The sequence below is a fragment of the Mollisia scopiformis genome (assembly GCF_001500285.1).
Source record: "Mollisia scopiformis unplaced genomic scaffold LY89scaffold_13, whole genome shotgun sequence".
Lineage (NCBI taxonomy): Eukaryota > Fungi > Ascomycota > Leotiomycetes > Helotiales > Mollisiaceae > Mollisia > Mollisia scopiformis.
The window spans coordinates 1,111,781-1,130,702 of record NW_017263593.1 but is presented as its reverse complement, the minus strand read 5'-3'; the positions used below and the strand labels follow the sequence as shown (position 1 = coordinate 1,130,702).

The 18,922-nt window shown below is 50.2% G+C and overlaps 9 protein-coding genes across 9 annotated transcripts; 4 read left to right on the top strand and 5 right to left on the bottom strand.

Moving 5' to 3' along the window:
* Positions 1–83: 83 nt before the first annotated feature.
* LY89DRAFT_86781 (uncharacterized protein) lies at positions 84–1,305 on the bottom strand. Its single transcript, XM_018223467.1, has one exon. The coding sequence runs from the start codon at positions 983–985 to the stop codon at positions 308–310; it is 678 nt and encodes a 225-aa protein (XP_018070901.1). The 5' UTR covers positions 986–1,305; the 3' UTR covers positions 84–307.
* Positions 1,306–3,930: 2,625 nt separating this feature from the next.
* Positions 3,931–5,300, top strand: LY89DRAFT_543530 (uncharacterized protein; the record flags this gene model as incomplete). The annotated part of the gene is made up of 2 exons (XM_018208209.1): positions 3,931–4,573; positions 4,627–5,300. Coding segments are annotated over 2 exons (1,317 nt in total), but the record flags the coding sequence as incomplete, so codon positions are not given.
* Positions 5,301–5,820: 520 nt separating this feature from the next.
* Positions 5,821–7,104, top strand: LY89DRAFT_86535 (uncharacterized protein). The gene has a single exon (XM_018223466.1). The coding sequence runs from the start codon at positions 6,035–6,037 to the stop codon at positions 6,680–6,682; it is 648 nt and encodes a 215-aa protein (XP_018070899.1). The 5' UTR covers positions 5,821–6,034; the 3' UTR covers positions 6,683–7,104.
* LY89DRAFT_86459 (uncharacterized protein) lies at positions 7,036–11,159 on the bottom strand. The gene is made up of 4 exons (XM_018223465.1): positions 9,353–11,159; positions 9,233–9,304; positions 7,504–9,184; positions 7,036–7,410 (listed from the first exon to the last, which is right to left on the bottom strand). The coding sequence occupies exons 1-4, from the start codon at positions 11,004–11,006 to the stop codon at positions 7,389–7,391; spliced, it is 3,429 nt and encodes a 1,142-aa protein (XP_018070898.1). The 5' UTR covers positions 11,007–11,159; the 3' UTR covers positions 7,036–7,388.
* Positions 11,160–11,751: 592 nt separating this feature from the next.
* Positions 11,752–12,636, top strand: LY89DRAFT_782786 (uncharacterized protein; the record flags this gene model as incomplete). Its single annotated transcript, XM_018222621.1, has 1 exon — positions 11,752–12,636. The coding sequence occupies one exon, from the start codon at positions 11,752–11,754 to the stop codon at positions 12,634–12,636; it is 885 nt and encodes a 294-aa protein (XP_018070897.1).
* Positions 12,637–12,687: 51 nt separating this feature from the next.
* On the bottom strand, positions 12,688–13,651 carry LY89DRAFT_647179 (putative 40S ribosomal protein S17; the record flags this gene model as incomplete). The annotated part of the gene is made up of 3 exons (XM_018211945.1): positions 12,688–13,201; positions 13,252–13,449; positions 13,505–13,651. The coding sequence occupies 3 exons, from the start codon at positions 13,649–13,651 to the stop codon at positions 13,106–13,108; spliced, it is 441 nt and encodes a 146-aa protein (XP_018070896.1). The 3' UTR covers positions 12,688–13,105.
* A 462-nt stretch (positions 13,652–14,113) lies between these two features.
* On the bottom strand, positions 14,114–15,978 carry LY89DRAFT_685484 (uncharacterized protein). Its single transcript, XM_018215095.1, has one exon. It carries the CDS (start codon positions 15,741–15,743, stop codon positions 14,214–14,216), a length of 1,530 nt encoding a protein of 509 aa, XP_018070895.1. The 5' UTR covers positions 15,744–15,978; the 3' UTR covers positions 14,114–14,213.
* An 838-nt stretch (positions 15,979–16,816) lies between these two features.
* Positions 16,817–17,211, top strand: LY89DRAFT_670044 (uncharacterized protein; the record flags this gene model as incomplete). Its single annotated transcript, XM_018213141.1, has 2 exons — positions 16,817–16,983; positions 17,055–17,211. The coding sequence occupies 2 exons, from the start codon at positions 16,817–16,819 to the stop codon at positions 17,209–17,211; spliced, it is 324 nt and encodes a 107-aa protein (XP_018070894.1).
* Positions 17,212–17,583: 372 nt separating this feature from the next.
* Positions 17,584–18,919, bottom strand: LY89DRAFT_86070 (uncharacterized protein). The gene is made up of 3 exons (XM_018223464.1): positions 18,711–18,919; positions 17,914–18,517; positions 17,584–17,842 (listed from the first exon to the last, which is right to left on the bottom strand). The coding sequence occupies exon 2, from the start codon at positions 18,460–18,462 to the stop codon at positions 17,914–17,916; it is 549 nt and encodes a 182-aa protein (XP_018070893.1). The 5' UTR covers positions 18,463–18,517; positions 18,711–18,919; the 3' UTR covers positions 17,584–17,842.
* Between the last annotated feature and the right edge of the window lie 3 nt (positions 18,920–18,922).

Sequence of the window (18,922 nt, the reverse complement as noted above, 5' to 3'; positions counted from 1 at the left end):
CCAATGAAGCTGTCTTGACCCTAGTGTCGAGCGCCGACTGCGAATGTGCAACTGGGTGTGCAAAGCAGCTGTGTGGATGCACAAAAGACCTGAGGTTATCCTAGGTTGGGGAGTTTGGGTTGGGCTGTATGGGTCGAAGGGAAGGATGGCCGATGTGGGAAATGTTTGTTGTTGGAGTGCAGCACAGCACAGCAATGCAGCAGCAGTTTGAGGAGAGAGATGCAGCAGCGGCAGTGAGAGGGGAGGTCCAGCTATTTGGGCGGGCGAGCAGGGGAAGGGTTGGCTCGGTATGGGACGTAATGGTAGGCTAAGGTCGTAGCGGTATATCACCTGGGGAGATAGATGTCGGTGCTTTCGCCGTGGGAGAGAGAAGTAGGTAGAGAAGTAGAGAAGTGTGATGAACGAGAAGAAAGTCGATGCAGGCGAGCTGGAGCTGGAGCTGCAGCTGCACTGGACTGGACTCAGTGGATGGGCCTGGGCTGAACTCCAGACGGGCAATCAGAGTGCGTACTAGGCTTGCACTGGGTCTTTTGGGGGCAAGCAATTCGGGAGCGTGTGACGATATGGGTACGGTACGGTACGGTACGGTACGATAGAGTAGAGTACAATCGAGAGGCGGAGGCGTGGGTAGTGACGATGGGCACGCACGGATGTCTTTTTCACAACATTGGAGAGGGAAGTGGAAGTGGAAGTGGGAAGTGGAAGGGAAAGGGAAAGGGGAGGTGGAGTGGGGAAAAGGGAAGTCAAAGGAAGGAAGGAAGGAAGGAAGAAGGAAATAATACGGCTGGCTACGGCTACGGCCAAAAAGAAAAGAGTAAAGAGGAGGGGAGGTACTGTACGGTACGGTACGGTACTGTACAGTACTGTACTGTACGGAGTACAATAGGCGAAAAGTCGACGATGGAAGGGTGCAAGAACCAATCGTATTCTGCTTGAACGGTCCGAGCTGGGGGCCAGAAGAGAACTGTAGAGGGAGAGAGGTCATCTTGGGGCAGCCAACCCACCGTGAACCCACCGTCGACCACCCCCTCGTTAGGGCTATGTACGGATCCTCTTCCCTAGGCTCCTTTTTCCTACCCTACCCTACCCTATGCTCTGATTCCTCTCACAGCGTCTCCCGATCGGCTCGCGGAGAAGTTGTTTCGACTCCTCTGATATGCGCAGAGAGATCGTTCGCTACACTAATTCCCACCGACGACTCACCGAACGAGATCTCACCCGCATCTGATCCTTCGGTTCCTTCTGATCCGATGCGATGCTGCTGCTGCTGCTGCTGATGATGATGATGATGATGTGATCGTCGAGGCAGAGAGCAACTACACTACAGTACTACTTTATTCCACGTACCGCGCTTACCTGGTGGGACCTGAACTGCGACTGCTGCCGATGTGATGGGCGAACTGGTATGAGGCGAACGAAAAGTCCGTCGATTCCTGCTTGTCCGGCAAAAGTCCCGTCCGTCCCCCTTCGTGGTCGTGGTCGTCCTCGTCCTGGTCGTCCCAGGCTGATTCAGTGATCTTCGGATCGTTACCAAAGCATGAATCGGTCTGGTCGAGTCTGGCCTGGCCTGCCCTTCTTATTATTACCGTCCCATCCCCATCCCGTACCTACTCTACCCTACCCTTTTACCCCCGCGCGAGGACGGTATCTGTATCTGCACAGTGCACTCCAGATGAAGAAGAAGAAGAAGAAGAAGAAGAAGACGAAGAAGACGAAGACGAAGACAATATCAATACACCAATATTGAAGCAGACCACCACCAGATCGTGCACCCGCATCGTGAGAACACTAACGAGGGTTGCCTGGCAATATAGCGAGCGGCACTCACTCTCGCTGGGGATCCCGTGCTGGTGGCTTGTGATCATACAGTACAGTAGGGGGTCATGGATGCGCTCTAGAATGTGCTTTTTGAATGTTCAAGCGGGAGACAGGGCAAGCCATCGCAGACCCATGACTCGAGAGGGCCCGGAATGCCTTTTGCAGACTTTCCTGCTCGTCCCTCTCGGCCTCGGTCCAGAGGGAAACGGACTTGCCGTGGCGCGCTCGTGCTACAAAGTCTTGATTGGCTGTGCCATGTATTGAAGGTAAAAGTATCTCCGTACCATGCCATGAAGAAGAAAGACATCACGATGTTGCAGGCAAGAGTCGGAGTCCCTCGTACGCAATCATCACTGCGCTGCACGGTACGATACGGTACGGTACCGAACTTCCCATCCTCCTCTCCTTCTCACCAACTCACCAACTCACACCCCTCCTCCTTTTCTCGGGCCACCACGGCACTCGAGAGCGTTACTTGCTTTTGGGCGTAACTGTTATATGTACAGAAATATCCAGCATCCGGGTTATGTCTGTCTGCATGATTACTGTACACTTCTCCCAACAAAAGGAAGCGGACACTGCATGGCCCACGGCTCGCAGCAGCTGTTGGCGGATTCCAGGCGTGTTGGTGCCACCCGTCCAATCCAGTCCAGTCCGTTGTTTGCGTGACCCAGATCCAAGGGGAACATGCATCTACGGTATCTCGCTCCCCTCCCCTCCGCCGCCCACTGCGAGTGAGGCGACAGTCGATGGTGAGACGAGACGGGACGGGAACAGATCACTCACTCGGTGGCCTTATTCGTGGACCCGTCCCGAACTCGAGGCGACTGGTGGTGGGAGGAACATACAGTACAGTCTTCGAACTGGTGGAAAATAGTTCGAAATTTGGTAAGATGTACCTCGGGTACAGTCGAGTACTCTTCCACCTCCACCACACATTGCTGCAAGACGGTCCTGCAGAGACCGGAAGTGAAAAGAGATGCATCAGTGAGATCAAATCAACTGGCATCGGCAGGATCTGTGCGACTTGAAGCGAGGAGTGTCTCGCAGTCTGCAAGTCATGAAGAGAGGGACTAGGGAGTACCGTTCCGCGAAAGAGACCCCTACTTGGAATTCTACGGAAACGGACCTGACTCGACCTTGAACTCGGCTCTGAATACTGAGGTTGAACGTGTTGCTCGTTGTACTTGTTGGCACGATGCAAGTATAGTTCAGTCCCTTGATTCTATTCTATTCTCAGACCTCCTTTTTTTCTCTCAGGTAAGGTTATCCAAGTGGCCATTCCACCAGTTGGAAGCTGAACCGTGATTCGGACCTTTACTTCCTCTCCTCAGACTCTCACAAGTACAGTACGTATGTCGTCAAAACCCGGCCGCATCGCGAAGCGCTCTTCCTCGTCTCGAGGATGCGATGCACTGATGCACTGTCCCTATTATTTCTCCAAACGCGCGATAACCTTAATCATCCTCGTGCTCGCCTTAGATCTTCTGGGCCCGAGCATTGGGTACTTACTTAGGACAGTACATGAAAGACGTTGAACCATCAACATCCTTGGTCAAGCATACGGTAAACTTTACGCATCCCGAGAATACGTGGATGTCTTTAAAACTCCAAGTTCTCGGTGACATGTCTATCAACAATTTTGCCCCTCGATCGAATTGCCTGTTATTTCTCAAACTCTCCTCGGCTGGTGGAGTGATCTTCACTCTCTATCGCCTTGGAAGAGGCTGCCAAGCATTTGCACAGCCACCAGCCACACTCTACACGCCAACTGGAAACAGTGATACGTCATTCATTGGTCAGTCTTGGCCTCCAACCTCTGTCTGAAGCGCGTAAGAGCTTCGAGGTGAGTGGTGAGTGGTGAAAACATCAGATAACCGCCCAAGTGGTGATGACCCCTCTCACGTCCTGGTAAGGCAAAGAAAGATACTGTTCCCTCACTTCCAACATTTTCCTTCGTCTCTTTTTTTCACTCTTCCACGTCCGTGACATTTACCCACTCGATCCATCCTTCTAGGGAATTGCTCACCAGACCAACAATCATGACATCAGGACATAATGTATGCTTGGCGCTCCCTCTCTCGCACCAATACCCCCACTGACAACCTTCAGGACCCCAAGCTTCTCTATGCTATCAACGGCATCAATGCCTACCACATCGAAAATGGCAAAGAGGAATGCCTCACACCGGCAGGTCCTCAGACCTTGTCTCTATTAATGGTCCCCACATCCTCACCCTTCTCCGGTCTCTCCTCCGCCGACCCCCAATCCGCCGCCCCAGAAGAAGATTTCTACCTCCATCTTCACCTCCCTCCCGAACTCGACCTCCCGCTCCCAGCAACAACCCAAATCTACCACCAACCGCCCCGCAGCTACCTGATCCCACGATGGGACCTCGGGCCCGAAAGCGGCGCCTTCACAAGGATAGAATTCCCGGGGATAGGCAAAGGCGGCGGCTCCCAAGAAGACGTTGATACATTCGAGACCATCCTCGCCCAATGTACCGCCTTCCTCGAGCGCGCGCCAGCTCCCAAGAGCGCACGCCCGCACCGCAGCAAGAGTAACAAGGAACTCCCCATTGCACCCTATGACCCCTCTGCTTTCAAGCCCGGAGAGGGCTACGTGCAAGGTAGTTCCAGTTCCCACGAGGGAGGACAAATCGTCCTCATCGACGAGGAAAATGGCTCCGTGGTCGGCGAACTAGGAGAAGGGTTCCACGTCGTCGAAGACTCCAAAATGAAAGCTGGATCCAAAGGTCCCCCTCCCCTCCTCATCCTTACAAAAAACGAAAACTAACCACCCCCTCAGACCCAGTAGAAATCACCCTCCCCTCCGATGGCTCCCAGAACATAAACGTCTCGCCCGCCTCCGAAGCCTACCTAGAGATGTCCCTCCACCCGGCCTACAAAAACAGCACCCTCGTCTCCAAAGCAGCCATGGCCTCGCGCCTCATCGTCACGACCTCCTCCTACGTCTCCAAAACGCTGCAATCGCAAGCAGACACTTTTACTCAAAAGACGAAACCGAACTCCAAACCCATGACCTTTACGCCGACCACGCACTCGCGCATCCGGAAAGTACACACCTTCTCCGAGGGCGCGGTCGGGTTATCGGCCAAGACGGTGGGGCAGGTAAGTAAATACGCGCAGAACCTGGGCGCCACGCTCGCGAAGAGGGGGGAGAGGAGTCAGCGTGCGAAGAACGGGATTGGGGCTGACGGCCAGCCGATCGAGGACTATAAACCTGGCCTTTTGAACAAAAGCATGATGGCGTTCTCGACGATAGCAGATGGCATCGATCAAGCGGGGCGGAATCTACTCGCTGGGACAAGCACCGCGGCCACGACGGTGGTGAGCCATAAGTATGGCGCGGAAGCCGGGGAGGTCAGCAGGTCGATAGGCGGCGGCTTTAAGAATGTGGGGTTGGTGTACATTGACGCCGCGGGCGTGAGCCGGAAGGCGATCGTGAAGAGCGTCGCGAAGGGGATGGTGGTGGGGAAGATGAGAGGGGGCGGGGATCTGGTTGTTGGGGGAGGAGATGGTGGTTCCATGACCTCGCAAATTGCAGCTTCTGGTGCGGGTGGAAGTGGGAGTCCCACGTACGAGAAAGAGAAACTGAATTGGAAAGAGAAGGAAGCGAGGGAGGGACGTTATACGGACGATTTTAGTATGAGTGGAGGGAGGGACTCACCTGATGTAGTTGGGTTCGGGAGGGCGGCTCCGCCGGCATATGGGAAGACGGGGCCGGGGGAGACGTTGGAGGGGCAGTGGGCTGATTCGAAGAGATGAGATTTTCTTCTGGGACAAGGTTGGAGGGGAAGGATAGAGGGTTGTGCAAACGGATCAAGGTATGACTTGAATGACATAAGGGACTTTCCTAAAGTTTTAATAGAGAATATGATATCCACGCCCTTTTTTTTTTGCTTCATGTCTTCCATCATTTCCTCTATCCAATTACTTCTACATACCTATGTACTGCTAGCCCGGCTCGTTAAATCGCCCACGTTTAAGCTCCATAGACCAACACAACTACCCCTTTATTCGTTCGTTCGCCTCGCTAAACCTCCTCCGTCCCTCCCCTTAAACAGGCAAGCTTCCCCAAAAGATCTTCTCACTTCTCCCATCCCATCCTCTCCCCTTCTCACACATCCCGGCTTATTTAGCCAACCCCCCAACCAAGACCCCATCACGGTCCAACCACAACGAAAATCGTACAAATGGCTGAGTATCCAATTGACCAAACCTTGCATAATCATATCTCTCGTACCGTCCTAGCTTACCCACACTCACACACACACACTTTCTCTCTCTCTCTCTCCCCCCCTTCTCTCTCTCAAGCTCTGAATTGTACCTCCTTAGCTAACTCCAAGACTTTCCTCCTGAGAATCATGACCGACCATAATCACTTCCTTCCTCCCTCCCTCTTTCTCCCTCCCTCTTTCTCCCCTCCCCTCAACTTAATTGACCCCTTTCTTCGACTCTCCTTCCACTACGGGACCTGGATAGCTATCCATCTATTTACCTATCTACCTCCTTCTTCCTCTTCGAGAGAAGAAAAACACACGTTATTCACGCACGCTATGTATATATATATATATATATATACATACTCTTACCTACCTATTCTCATCCCAACACCATCCCCCACCCAATCCACGCTCCTTCCCATCTTTTCCTTTCTTTCCTTTCTTCAACAACAAACAAACAAACAAGTCCACCACCCAACAAACCCCCCCCTCCCCCTCTCCCCCTCTTCCCCCCTTCCCCCTTTTTTTCTAAAATACACAAGTATACATCCAGCCATCCCTCACCCACATATCTACATCACATATCCACATATTCACACCACATCACCAGCTAGCTAGCTAGCTAAGTTAAATTCGTGAGGATATACCATCCATCCATCCATCCACCCATCCATCCACCCACCCATCCATCATCCATCATCAGTCTCCTCCTATCCTATCCTATCCTATCCTATCCTATCCTATCTATCTGATCTATCTAACTCGTACCTAAGCTTCGATATTTATTTTATTTTATTTTACCTACCTACCTACCTACCTACCTTACCTTACCTACTAATACATAAATTTAAAATTTAAAATTTTTTTTTTAATCCGGGTTGTTACCTATGAATGGCTCGCTCGTTCGTTCGTTCTTCTTTTACCGAGTGAGCTGAACTGAACTGAGCTGAACTGAGCTGAGCTTAAGGCGGCTGGCTTGCTGGCTTGCTGGCTACTTTTGCACGGGCGAGGCGAGGCGAGGCGAGGAGCTGGATGGATGGATGGATGGATGATAGGCTGCTTGCTTGCTGGCTTGCTCGTTAGGTAGGTAGGTAGGTAGGTAGGTTCGACGGGGAATTCTGATATAGTGCGTGTGGGTAGGTAGTGTGGATGGGTAAAGAAAGAAAGAAAGGCTTGCGGTCTGTCTGTCTGTCTGTCTGTCTGTCTATCGTCCTCTCAACGGGAAAAGGTTGCCGTCTCGAGAGGAGCAAGTAAATGTGTTATCACCGATACATCAAAGCTGAGAGAGAAAAAACGTAATTGAACGTACTACAACAACACAATGCTATGCTACTACCCTCATCCCCCTTCCCTCCCACTAATTCACACCCTCCCAGCCAACCCACCCCCTAGGCATAACCCTCCAAATCTTCACCTCCCCACTCCTCAAATCATCCAACTTGAAACTCTCCATCTTCACCTTCTTACTCTCCCTCCCCTGCTCCCACGCCCGGACCTTCTTCTTCGTGCCGTCCCACTCTGCCACGATCCCCACGTGGTCCGGTTTCCCGACCTCCATGCTGTACTTTTGGTGCATCGGTCCGTGTTTACCCTGGAACTTGGTGTTACGAAGGGTGATGATATCACCGGGACGAATCTCGTCGTTCTGTTGCGTTGAGGCGTTGGCGAGGTTCGAGTAGATGATTGCGCCGTAAGCGCGGGTCCCGACTGGAAGGAGGGCGGAGGAGAGCGGTTTGAGCAGTTCTTGGATGAGGCCTTGGGGTGTGCCGTCTCCGACTACGGTTTCCTTGCGGGAGTGGACGGCCTCGGAGATGCGGCGGCCGAATTGCTCGTGTGCTTGCTCGAGCTGGTCTTGGCGAGAGCGAGCCGGTGGTTGTTCGTGGCGTTGTTCGAGCTTGATGTCTGCTGGGTCGTCGGCGGCGAACGTGGCGGTGATGATTGTTTGCGAGTAGTCTTGGAATAGGACGTAGAGCTCCTTTACCACTACCGATTTACCACGTTTGAGTTGAGTTGATTCTTCAAATTCGAGCAAAATATCTCTTCGACCTTGAAAGATAGGAGGGAGACCTCTCGGTTGCGTCCACCAGAAAGATCGTGGAGCAAGATCTACATCGTTCGCGACATAACCCGAGTCCATTGACATTCTGCCAAGCTCCATAGAACGTCTCGCTGTCGTAGCTGAGCGGTGAACATCAAGAGATTTACGAGGTGCTTGTCTGTTGCTTGATGGCGGAACATCATCGCGTGGAGGAGGTGGAGGAGCTGCTCTATCTTGCGGAGGTGAGGCGTACGTCCTTGGTGGTGATGTTCCATAGATATCTTCTTCCTCGCCCTTTTCATTGTCGTTAAAGTTCAGACCACCAGTCATAGTAGGGATAGTCGGAAGCTTTGGAGCAGTTTGTCCAGTATACTTGTAAGGATCATAGTCATCATCATCCTGTTCCCAAGGTGCAGGCATCTTGCCCGGCGGAGGAGGTGGAGGTGCAGCTCTGGGCATATCTGCTGACTGCCGGGGTGGAGGTTGTGAGGGTGGAGGTGGGGGTACAGCCCTGGGAGCTGCAGCTGAAGGAAGAGGAGGTGGAGATAAAACAGGTGAGCGGACGGGTGTGCTATCGTCGAGGCTTGAGTCTCTTGCATGTGACTTTAAAGCATCTTTGTGAGGTACCGCCGAGGCGATGTCAGTATCGTAGTCTCCCTCGTATTCCGTGACCTCCTCGTCCTCGGGTTCTGGAGGCGGCTGTCTTGGCGATTGCTCAGGAATACGTTCACCCGTGGTGGATCTACTCAGAGGAGCTGCAGCGGGGGGAGGTGGTGGAGGAGCCCTATTTTGACCAGGTGGAACTGCACCTGGAATAGGAGGTGGGAGTCTACTATTCCGCTTGTTTAATCCCGGTGTTGTAGGCGAAGATGGTGATGCTTGTTCAGATGAGAAGTAAGAAGCACGTTTCGTATTAGGAGATTTTGGTGATCCTGGACCATCTGTTGAACTTCTTGGAGGTGGTCGAGGAGCTTCCCCTGTTGGACTTGCCAGATTCATGGTTTGAGCCCTAGAAGGTTGTAGCTCGTCATCCGATTCATATCCAGCGCTTGGAGACATCGGAGCAGGAGCAGAGGGCCGTGCTATTATTATCAGAAACTGAGCTCTTCTTGAAGTTCAAATACACTTACACGCAATTGGTACAGGAGGCGGTGCTGGTCTTCCTGCAGGGATTGGAGGAGCACCACTCTCATGTGAAGGAACTTGGATACGTTAGTATATCATCTCATCTCTCTGTAGAGCACAATTACCTGCTGGGCGTTCCTGAGACGGCACCACGTCCTCGACGTCAGGTAAATCATCAGCGGGTCTACTTGAGATTGGAGAAGATTCGTCCTCATGGCCAAGTTGTCTGTTGGTTTCCTCGGGACTACGCACTCTCGACAATCCAGGTAGAGGAATCATAGGAACAGGCGGAGCGCGTGAAGTAGGCGATGCTACCTCTTCTTCTGCCCGTTTGTCGGTTGATTTCTTCTTCTTAGGAGGCGCCATTGGGGCTGGCATGGGCATAGCACCAAACATTCCATGCATGCCCATGCCGCCACTCATTTTGGCCATGCGAGCTCTTAATTCCTCTTTCCTTCGCAGTTCAGGGTCAACGTCCTCTTCCTCTTCCTCCTCCTCCTCTTCTTCCTCCTGCTCATTTTCTCCTTGGGGCGCTTCTTCTTCAGTGGCACCTTCTTCCTCACCAACTTCAGGCTCACGAATTGGTGCTGTAGGGGCACGAGCAAGTGTAGGAGGCGGAGGTCTAGTTCTCGGTTTCTCATCACTTTCATCCCTTCCAGTATCCTCTGGCTCTTCCGTTGTATCTCCAGCGCCTGACATATCCGCTTCATTACCATCTCCAAAAGACTTCCTAGGTGGGATATCTGCAGCACCTCTAGAAGATTTACGCCTTCTCGGAACCTCTCGGACAGAGTCCATGGAAGGCTTACTTTCACCAGTTTCCTTTCTCTCAAGAGCAGCTCCATCCTCTTCCCCTTCTGGATGTCCGTGGGAGTCCGTCCGCTTCTTAACAGGTTTCTTGGGCTTCTCTTTTTTCTGAGCCGCTTCTGCATGACGAGCTGCTTGTTCCATCTGCTGTTTCTGCAAGAGAGCAATTCGGTCTTTCAAGCTCGTAGGCTTCGGCTGATCTTCCTCATCGCCCTCATTTCCAGTTGGGACCAACCCCGCTCTCTCTGCTTGTTCATGTGTCTCGGCTTGACTAGCAGCTATCTCCGGATCCTCTTCTCTCCTGTATATCTTCTGCGGCTGCACTTCTCGAGTTGGAGGAGGTACATATGCATTCTTGCTCGGAGGCGGGGCTACAAATGGTTTCTTGATGAATGTGTTTAATCCAGAGCCCAATCCTCCGGGTTTGAAAGGCGCTGGTGGCGGAGCTGCTTTGTTGAAAGCAGCAATGCGGTCCTTGAACGAATTTCCACTAGGCTTATCATTAACAGGAGGAGCTGGTTTTGAGACCGGCTTTGCAGCGGGTGGTGGTGAAGGTTCTGCCGGCTTGGGCGGAGGCGCAGAAGTCACTTTTTGAGGCTCGGGGATCGATGGCGGAGGCGCTCTCGCAGCTGGAGCCTCATAAGCTTCCTCTGGCTCAGGTTCTGGTTCATGAACTGGTTCCGGGACGTATGCAGGCTCTGGGGCAGGTTCGGGTGCTTGCTCTGCCTCTTTCTTTGGACGATTGGTGCGCTGTGGCCTTGGAGGAGCCGTGGGCTCGTACTTCTCCACGAAATTCTTGGGAAATATGCCCTCCTGCATCACTCCGGAGGCATCCACATAATTTCCCGAATACCAATCATCATCTTCTTCCTCTGTGACCGTAATTATTTGACCGTTCGGAAAATGCAAATCGTCATCGTGAGGAGAAGTGTATTCGAAAACCGACTTGACTTTGAACGGCGGACTGGACATGTTGACCGTGTGTAGTTGCAAGTTGTGTGAAGCAAACTTTGACGAAGCTGGCTGCCTACAGAGCTATAGCCGGAGCGTACCCCTCGAGGCAGATCCACGCAGGGGATGATGGTATTCGCAGATTTAGGACCGCCTTGTAGAAGGATAAAATACGCAATGCAGGTGTATGTGGTGTGCTATAGGCCAGGTGTAGAGAAGTTCGATGTATAGGAAGCGGGGCGTCGATGTGTATGTAAACGTGCTAGTCTACGTCAGCGCATGAACGACGATGTGTGAAACAGCAGCTGTCAGAATGGATAAATTCTCATGCCCTTCAGATCCAGAGATTATCACATCTTACCAGACGAAGACCTTCAGATGAAGGCAAAGGAAGGATCAATTACAAAACAGAGTATCGGGGCCAGAGGTGAGGCCGAATGCATTCGCCGGCAGAGAAAGTTGAAGCGGTGGAGTGAGTTGGTGGTAGGTAGTGAATGGCAGGTAGAAGTTGCAAGTCCGGGTGAATAGTGGGACAATTGATGCTGAGCAGGGATCATTCATCGCTTCCGACAGTCCCGCATCACCTTCTACACGCCTGAACAAACATTTTGCCTTCAGGATTAGGTGATATTTTTCTCGTGGGCTGCCAGAACCAAACAATTTACATCACGAGTCAACTCGCTTTCCCTATGACACGAGTAATCGTCAGCGGCTCTGCAAATGCACGATGATGGCGACCGCCAAGCAGCCCAAATCCATTCTCAAGATGTCATCCTACCCCGCTACATCTGCGACATCCTCCAAAACCAAAGAAGAACGCGACCGCGAGGTAGCTCTATATCATGCGAATCTGATCCAGCAGCGCAAAGACATCGAGTTGGAGATCCTGCTCTCTACCGAAACCCTGATCGATTATCCTCTTGCGCGTTCTCCTTATGATGCCTCGAATCCATCTCCTGCAGACGCAAAGACTTTCAAGGAGCTTCTTCGTCCATTCCAACCTAGCGATTACGATGCTCTTATCGTCGAGCGAAACATAAATGAGCACTGCGGTTATGCGCTATGTCCGAATCCGCGGGTGAAAGAAGAGGGAGGTGGCAGATTTCGCATACTAGGCATGAATGGCAAGGCGAAAGATTTCAAGGTAGTAGAGAAGGAAGAGCTTGAGAAATGGTGTTCGCCAGCATGTGCAAAGAGGGCACTGTATGTGAGGGTTCAACTCAGTGAGACTGTTGCTTGGGAAAGAGGGGCCATGGAGAATGCGGCCAACATCGATCTTCTGGATGAGCCGAAATCCGAAGATGGTTCTCTTGCAGAACGTATGGAGAAAATGGATATAGAGACAGATAATGCTGCGGGCAAGAAGGATGCTGCGAACCTAGCTCTGGAAAGGGGTGATAAGACCATGGCTGCCAGGAATGCTTTGGTCAATATCAACATCCAGGAGAAGGATGTCTCAAAAGTACCACAAGCGCCGTCTTTAGATGATAAAGATCTGAGTGGGAGGCTTGATAGCATGCATCTTACATTGGAAGGCCATACAAGTACCTTCGGCAGTCGAAGGGAAAGACGGCATAACGAGGAATTGGATGGAGCCAACATCGATGATGGTGAGGAGGATAGTGAGGAAGATACGGATTGGCAGCTTTGAGCATTTCAAATGGAGTTTAGGGACCAATTACGGAGTTCAAGTTTGATACCCAGGGGTGGAAAAGTTCATTTGGCATAAACTTTAGATATCCAATTTACGTCCATGATTTTCACGAGAATATCCTGAAACTTACCTTGGGTGTCTTTCCAATGAAAACAACGTTTGTCGAGATAGTCGCAAGGATTAGCAACCTCCAGCCCTATACGAACAGAGAGCTTCATCAGTGATTGGCGCCGATGGACGAATGGGCATACGGTAGGTCGTCAAACTAACAAGATCAAAGGTTCACCATACACGAAGAAATAGGAAAATGGCAATCAAGCATCATCTCCAAGGAGAATCAGCGACACCTGTGTGGGAGAAACACCTCACATTGATCTAGTATGCAATACCAGCCAGCAAGACGCCCAGAAGCAACCAGATCCGAGCCAATCCATCCCTAACGCACGCTTTTCTGCAAATAGAGAACCTAATTTCGTGGTGGGCGGTCGTTGAAGTTTCGGCGTGGTCTCTCGACGGTTTGTTGTTGTGAGACTGCGACAACGGTAACGGGGACGGAATCGAACTGTGGTATTGTTAGAATTTGCTTGTTGAAAGTGTGGAGGGAATGCGTACACCAAGGCTCTTGAGGAGATCCTTTGTATCGGTATCGACCTCGAGTTGTCCAGTCTCGGTTTGGCTGAAGTCGAGAGCAGAGATCTCGGGGACGTATTGATCCTTTCGCTCACGCTCCTCTTCTTGAAGCTTGAAGGAGATACCACGAACAGGACCACGTTGAATACGCTTCATCAAATGGGTAGTGTAACCAGCAATCTAATCAACCTTTATCAGCAACCATACTTCCCATCTGCCAGCTGTTGTGTCGTACCTTGTTGCGAAGACGCTTGGAAGCAATGATGGCGATCTCATCGCAGATTCTCTTGTTGGTCTCGAAATCGAGGGTCAACTTGGGGTAATATCTCTCGATAATTACCTTGGCGGACTTCTTCACGGTCTTGGTACGAACGCGACCCATGATTGCGGTATTGTCGTAATTGTCGAAATTTGGGGATGTCGAGGGGAAGAATTTCGACAATTGATTTGCGATTGTGGCAGCTCGCTTGTTAGCGCGGATTGAATCTCGTCGTGATCACGTGGCTAAACATTACCATATTAATTTTAAGTTTTCATTTGAGGATTGCTATCTTGTCATTGGAAATGGTATTTGACTGTGGTATTGATAAGATTGAAAAGTTCTCAATACATAGATGTGGCGTTGAGAAACAATACACTTCACCTTCAAGGCTAGTGGTGAGGTAGCTTCTAACAACATTAGCACGATGCGACCAAGAATATGAGAGTAAATACCAAGCGTATTCAGAGTTGACTAGTTTCACAAGCCATCTTGATAAGTAGACGGTTGCTTAAATTGATGAATTCCCTTAAGCATTGCCCAGTCTCGTCCAAGCACAAACTAAATGCAAAATCATGCTCATTCCCAGCTAATAAGAAATAATAAAGCTCGGAGGTAGATCATGGTGTACATTGTCCTTATTCTACAGTACCACGCTATGCATAATATACAATCCAAGTACTAACTACAATGGCTTCTCATCTTCCGTCAATAGCGATGCCATATCCTTAGCAACCTCGGCTTCCCTCGCTCGCTTCGCTACTGCATTCTCAGACAATACACTGTCCCTCGTGAGCCCATAAGTCCTAGCGAACACTGATCCAGCCTGAGCAGCCTCCTGTAATCCCGCAACTGGCTTCCACCCAGGTTTCGTTGAACCACCTGCTATGATGGATGATCGGTTGATCTGGTTCGTGGTGCCCTCCTTTACTGCTATAGCTTCATAATCCGCTAGGTGCACATTCAGAACAACTTTGCCGCTAGGATCGATTTGAGCGTGCACAGGCTCGACATAGACCTTGCTGCCACCGACTTTCTCAGGCTCAATCATATTGACGCCAGGGATGGAGCTGATTTGGCTCCTATTGTTGTATACTTTAGTATTGCTTGGATTAAATGAACCGCCTGTTCCCTCTGGGACTGCGGTCACAAATCCTCCCACTCCTAATGCTGGAGCAAAGTTTCCAACAGACGCATTCTTGGGAAGAACCACTCGGGCTTTGACAGGAGACTTGAACTTCTGAGGACCGAATTCGGGGTGATTGAAAGCTTGAGCATCTGTGAGGCCATAAGACAAGCCAGCGGACGGATGAGTTTTCGGTGGGCCAGTTTTGGCATATGGTGAAGCTGATTCCGGTACGTGTTCCATTGTGACACCTTGTTTAGATTTGCCGCTAAGCGCATCCGTGAGGAACTCTTCCATATTTCCCGTTACAGTCGATGGAGCAGGTGGAAGGTCGAGGAATGTCCTGATCAGTCCATACAGCTCTGTCCGGTCATGCCGTAAGGTCTTGACATATTCCGTCATCTGCTGTTCCGTAACATCTTCCACCAGTGTTGGAGCTGGAGGTTCTTCTTCCCCAATTGCTTTCCGGCGAGCTTCTGCTGTCAAAGATTTGGCACAAGCTTTTCGTAGATATTTGCGAAACTCGCTCTTCTTATCTCGAATTTGTCTTGTGAGGTATGCGTTGAAATCGCCCTCGGTCATTCCTGCAAGCCAAGGCCCCTTGAAATTCCATCTCACATCCTCCCTTCTCGAGGACTCAATGTCCGGCTCCACTGTAGAATCCATGTTATCCTCGAACACGCTCTTCCTCTCCTCATGACGAAATCCACCAGTATTCTTGTTCACAGGTACCGTAAGCGCCACGCCCATCTCCTGCCATTTCTGCAACGAGATAGCATGATCCGCAGAAGAACCAAATTCGGTAATGTGCTCAAACGTATCAATAGCTTCGACTCGTATAAAAGGCGTGGAAGTCTTCGTTGTGGCTCGTAGAGGTAACGGACGCTTGAAACCCCAGTCTCCTTTCGCCCTGGACGATGGAGGCGTTGTGATTGAAAGCTGGGTAGGATGAGGAAGCGTGGCAGTGTCGGAGGAGAATACTGCCCTGACTGAAAGCTCACCCATCGGGCGGGGCAGTGGAGGAGGAATTGAAAAGACCCTTGATGCTCTCAGAAGAGCGCCACCTGGCGATGCACTGCTTGAAGCCATGGTAGCCTTGTGAGAAGCTGGGCGTTGAAGTACGCCCGAGAGAAGACTTAAGCAGACGTAGCTTGCAGCCTTTCGGGCAACTTTGAACTGCGCCCAAGGCTCTGTTCGAGGCCCTAATGCTACTCTGACCGAATCTGGGGGAATTGAGATCCGGGGTCGGGCAATTGAGAGCTTGGAAGTAATGATATTGACGATCAAGTTCGCGATAATATTTTGGCGCTAGTGATCAACTCGTCTGATCCCTGCATTCACGTGAATCACCCCTTGAGCAACTTATTGCGTTCTTCTTTTTGAATAAAGTTTTCTAGGGGGACTCTGCTGTACCATACTGGACGATGAGTGGCTGAAGTAGATTTTCAATTTTTCCACTGGTTTCAAATTGTTTTGGATATATAAATTTGAAGTGTTTCTTGACCACATGCAGTTCTCTGCTTCTTTGTCAGAACATCTAGGAATCTAAAAGTTGATTCTCATATTACATATTCCATATAAAAACGTAGCCCTGCAAGCTAACAGCTGTTCGTCTGTCCAATCCCGCTTTTATTTTGTGAAATTTAGCTGAACTCGAGTTCCAGTATTTACCCACCACGTTTTCTCTCATATCTCCTTTAAAGATATTGATATGGAATATAGAAGACTGTTTTGCAATTTAATCATAACATCAACATAGTATGACTCTCTTTTCCAAATGAACAATAACATTCAAAGCTCAAGTCTTTCAAAAGCAGATTCATAGAACTCACATCCCCAAGCTCGCATCCCACCACAAACTCCCAAACTCCCAAACGTCATGAATGTATCACAAGAAAAAACATGATGCTTCTCTACTTCATCATATCATTCCCATCGAAATTTGTTACAATAACAGTAATCCCACGTCATAAACCCACCCATTAACTCCCCTTCTCCCAAACCCAAACTCTTACCACTACCTGAATAACCAAAGAACCTACACTCAAATATAAAAACCTCCCCTCTCCCCGTTTCTCCCTCCATTTCCCCTACCACCAAACAATCTTCAAACCTCCCAACTCGAACCCAAACCATCAAACCACCAAATCAAGCTCAAAAAAATGCGCACCCAACTCCTCTTCCCGCTCGTCCTCCTCCTCCTCACACTCACAACCGCAACCCTAACCACCCTCACCACCCCTCCATCTGCGTCTCCATCTCCAACCCTCGAGCTCACAAACCTCACAACCAACGACACAAACACCGAAGTCTCAAAACACAACTGCTGGTACGTCAACTTCTGCCCTTATCTTTCAGCTAGAGCTCCGTCACAAATGCACACTAATCCGCACACAACAGGGGCGTAAACTGCTGCAACTACTACGCCTGCGGCCAAAACGGCTGTATCTGCAGCGACGGCACCAAGGTCAGGGTCTTGTTCGGGGACTTGGGAAGCGCTGTTCTCGTTGGTGGACTGTTGGGGATTGTTGGGGCTGGTATGGTTGCTAGGGGATAGAGATCGGTTGTAAGGGAGGTGGTTGTTTGATGAGAGATGGTTTGATAGATAGCTTGAGGAAGTTGGAGTACCCTTTAAAATCCACCACGCACTTGAAGTGATGTAGAAAGACATTGGTGCTTTTAAGTCTTTGGGATAATGTGCTAGTGTATGAAGACTTTTATGAACACAACTTTGGAATTAGATGGACCTATTGCTTCGCGTGCTAGGTATACGGAGTGTTCCCCAACGAGGGGTATCTATCTCGATGCACACCATACTTGCAAGGAAAAAGAGCAACTCTCGCATGAATAACAAGATAACAAATGGAGGGCGATGAGACCCAAGTGCAAAGCCACGAAAGTTGTACATGTGAAGTAACCTTAAGCTATCGATACACGCAACATCGTCATTGAACTCAAGGTACGTAGAAAGTAGTCAATAATTCCAAAACCCCCTCCCAGCTAAACCCCCAAAATCAAATAATCAACACAACACAAAATCCAATATAAGCAAGCAAGCAAGCACCCCGCCACCCCTCTCCAACTACCGCCGCGACACAACATAAACGAGAATTCACTCACTCACTCACTCACCAACTTCGTAAACAACCTACTCCGCCTCAAAAACAAATTGATAACCCCCTCGCCTCCTCGTTAAAATACAGTCAGCACCATCATCCGAGCCCACCGCTCTCGTTCGCTTGCTCGTCATCATACATACCTAGCTAACCTTAACACAATCATCCGCTTTCGTGCGAACTTTCGTGCGAAAGCGAGAATAATGATGGAGCCGAAAGAGGTCCGTAAGCACGCAATACACGGACGGGCACGGAAAAGAGAATATGCGAAAGGGTTCCAAGAATGCTCGGTGCTTACAAATGTACTGTAGCGTGAAGTGAGGATGGCGGGACGGGACGGGAGCTCGCTCGCTCACTCGGGGAGTCGGGAGATTTTGGCGATGGGTGGAGTGATTTTTTTTGGCGGTTGTTCGATTCGATTGGAAAAGTTTGAAGATGATTTGGATAATGAAATGATGCGAATGAAATGATCTGATGGTACGTATTAGGAAAGAAAAGCAATGCGAAAAGAGAAAATCGAGTGAGATGACGCCAAAAAGAGTGAGCATCCGTTTGATAGTCAGTCCATCATCGAAGATTCTTTCCCTGATAACTCGTGCGACTTTGTACCACTCTCTCCTCCTCGTCATGATACAGCTCGAAACGTCACTCTCTGCTAGGTAACAAGTACACAGCATACAACGGTTTTCCATGCATCAGATCAGCTGTTCCGTCCTCATTGGAAACAGAAGCGTACCCAGTAACGATCTGGCATTTGTGATACCAGATGAGCAACTTCCGGTGTCGGGTGTGGGGTGCAGTTCCAGTAGATTTGAAGCGAGGAATGATTGAGTCGATAAATGCAATAATGGAAACAGCAGCGTTGGGCAGCAACAAGGCTGTCTGTACCGTAGGAATAAACGACTTTTTCGTAGAAATGATAGAGGCAAAAACAGCTTACCCGTCGGAAGAATCAGGCTACGACTTCGTCCGAAAATTATTCGCAGCTTCTGAAATAGGGAATATAGGTCTGCATCAAGGAATTCCACGAGGCTTTCCCCATCTTGGTGAAACGGAAGGCCTCCATGGAAATCTTCCAATGAGAAAATTTTGTCGTCCGAAAGAGAAAAATTGCCTGGAATTCAAAAAAGCAAATATGAAAAGATTCCCGCT

Excerpts from the sequence above, each read along its gene's own strand:
- LY89DRAFT_86781 (XM_018223467.1), bottom strand. The coding sequence starts at position 985 with ATGACCTCTCTCCCTCTACAGTTCTCTTCTGGCCCCCAGCTCGGACCG.
- LY89DRAFT_86535 (XM_018223466.1), top strand. The coding sequence starts at position 6,035 with ATGGCTGAGTATCCAATTGACCAAACCTTGCATAATCATATCTCTCGT.
- LY89DRAFT_86459 (XM_018223465.1), bottom strand. The coding sequence starts at position 11,006 with ATGTCCAGTCCGCCGTTCAAAGTCAAGTCGGTTTTCGAATACACTTCT. Across the intron at positions 9,305-9,352 it reads GTCTCAGGAACGCCCAGCAG|TTCCTTCACATGAGAGTGGT; the intron begins GTAATTGTGCTC and ends AACGTATCCAAG. Across the intron at positions 9,185-9,232 it reads GCCTCCTGTACCAATTGCGT|CACGGCCCTCTGCTCCTGCT; the intron begins GTAAGTGTATTT and ends TGATAATAATAG.
- LY89DRAFT_685484 (XM_018215095.1), bottom strand. The coding sequence starts at position 15,743 with ATGGCTTCAAGCAGTGCATCGCCAGGTGGCGCTCTTCTGAGAGCATCA.
- LY89DRAFT_86070 (XM_018223464.1), bottom strand. The coding sequence starts at position 18,462 with ATGGAAAACCGTTGTATGCTGTGTACTTGTTACCTAGCAGAGAGTGAC.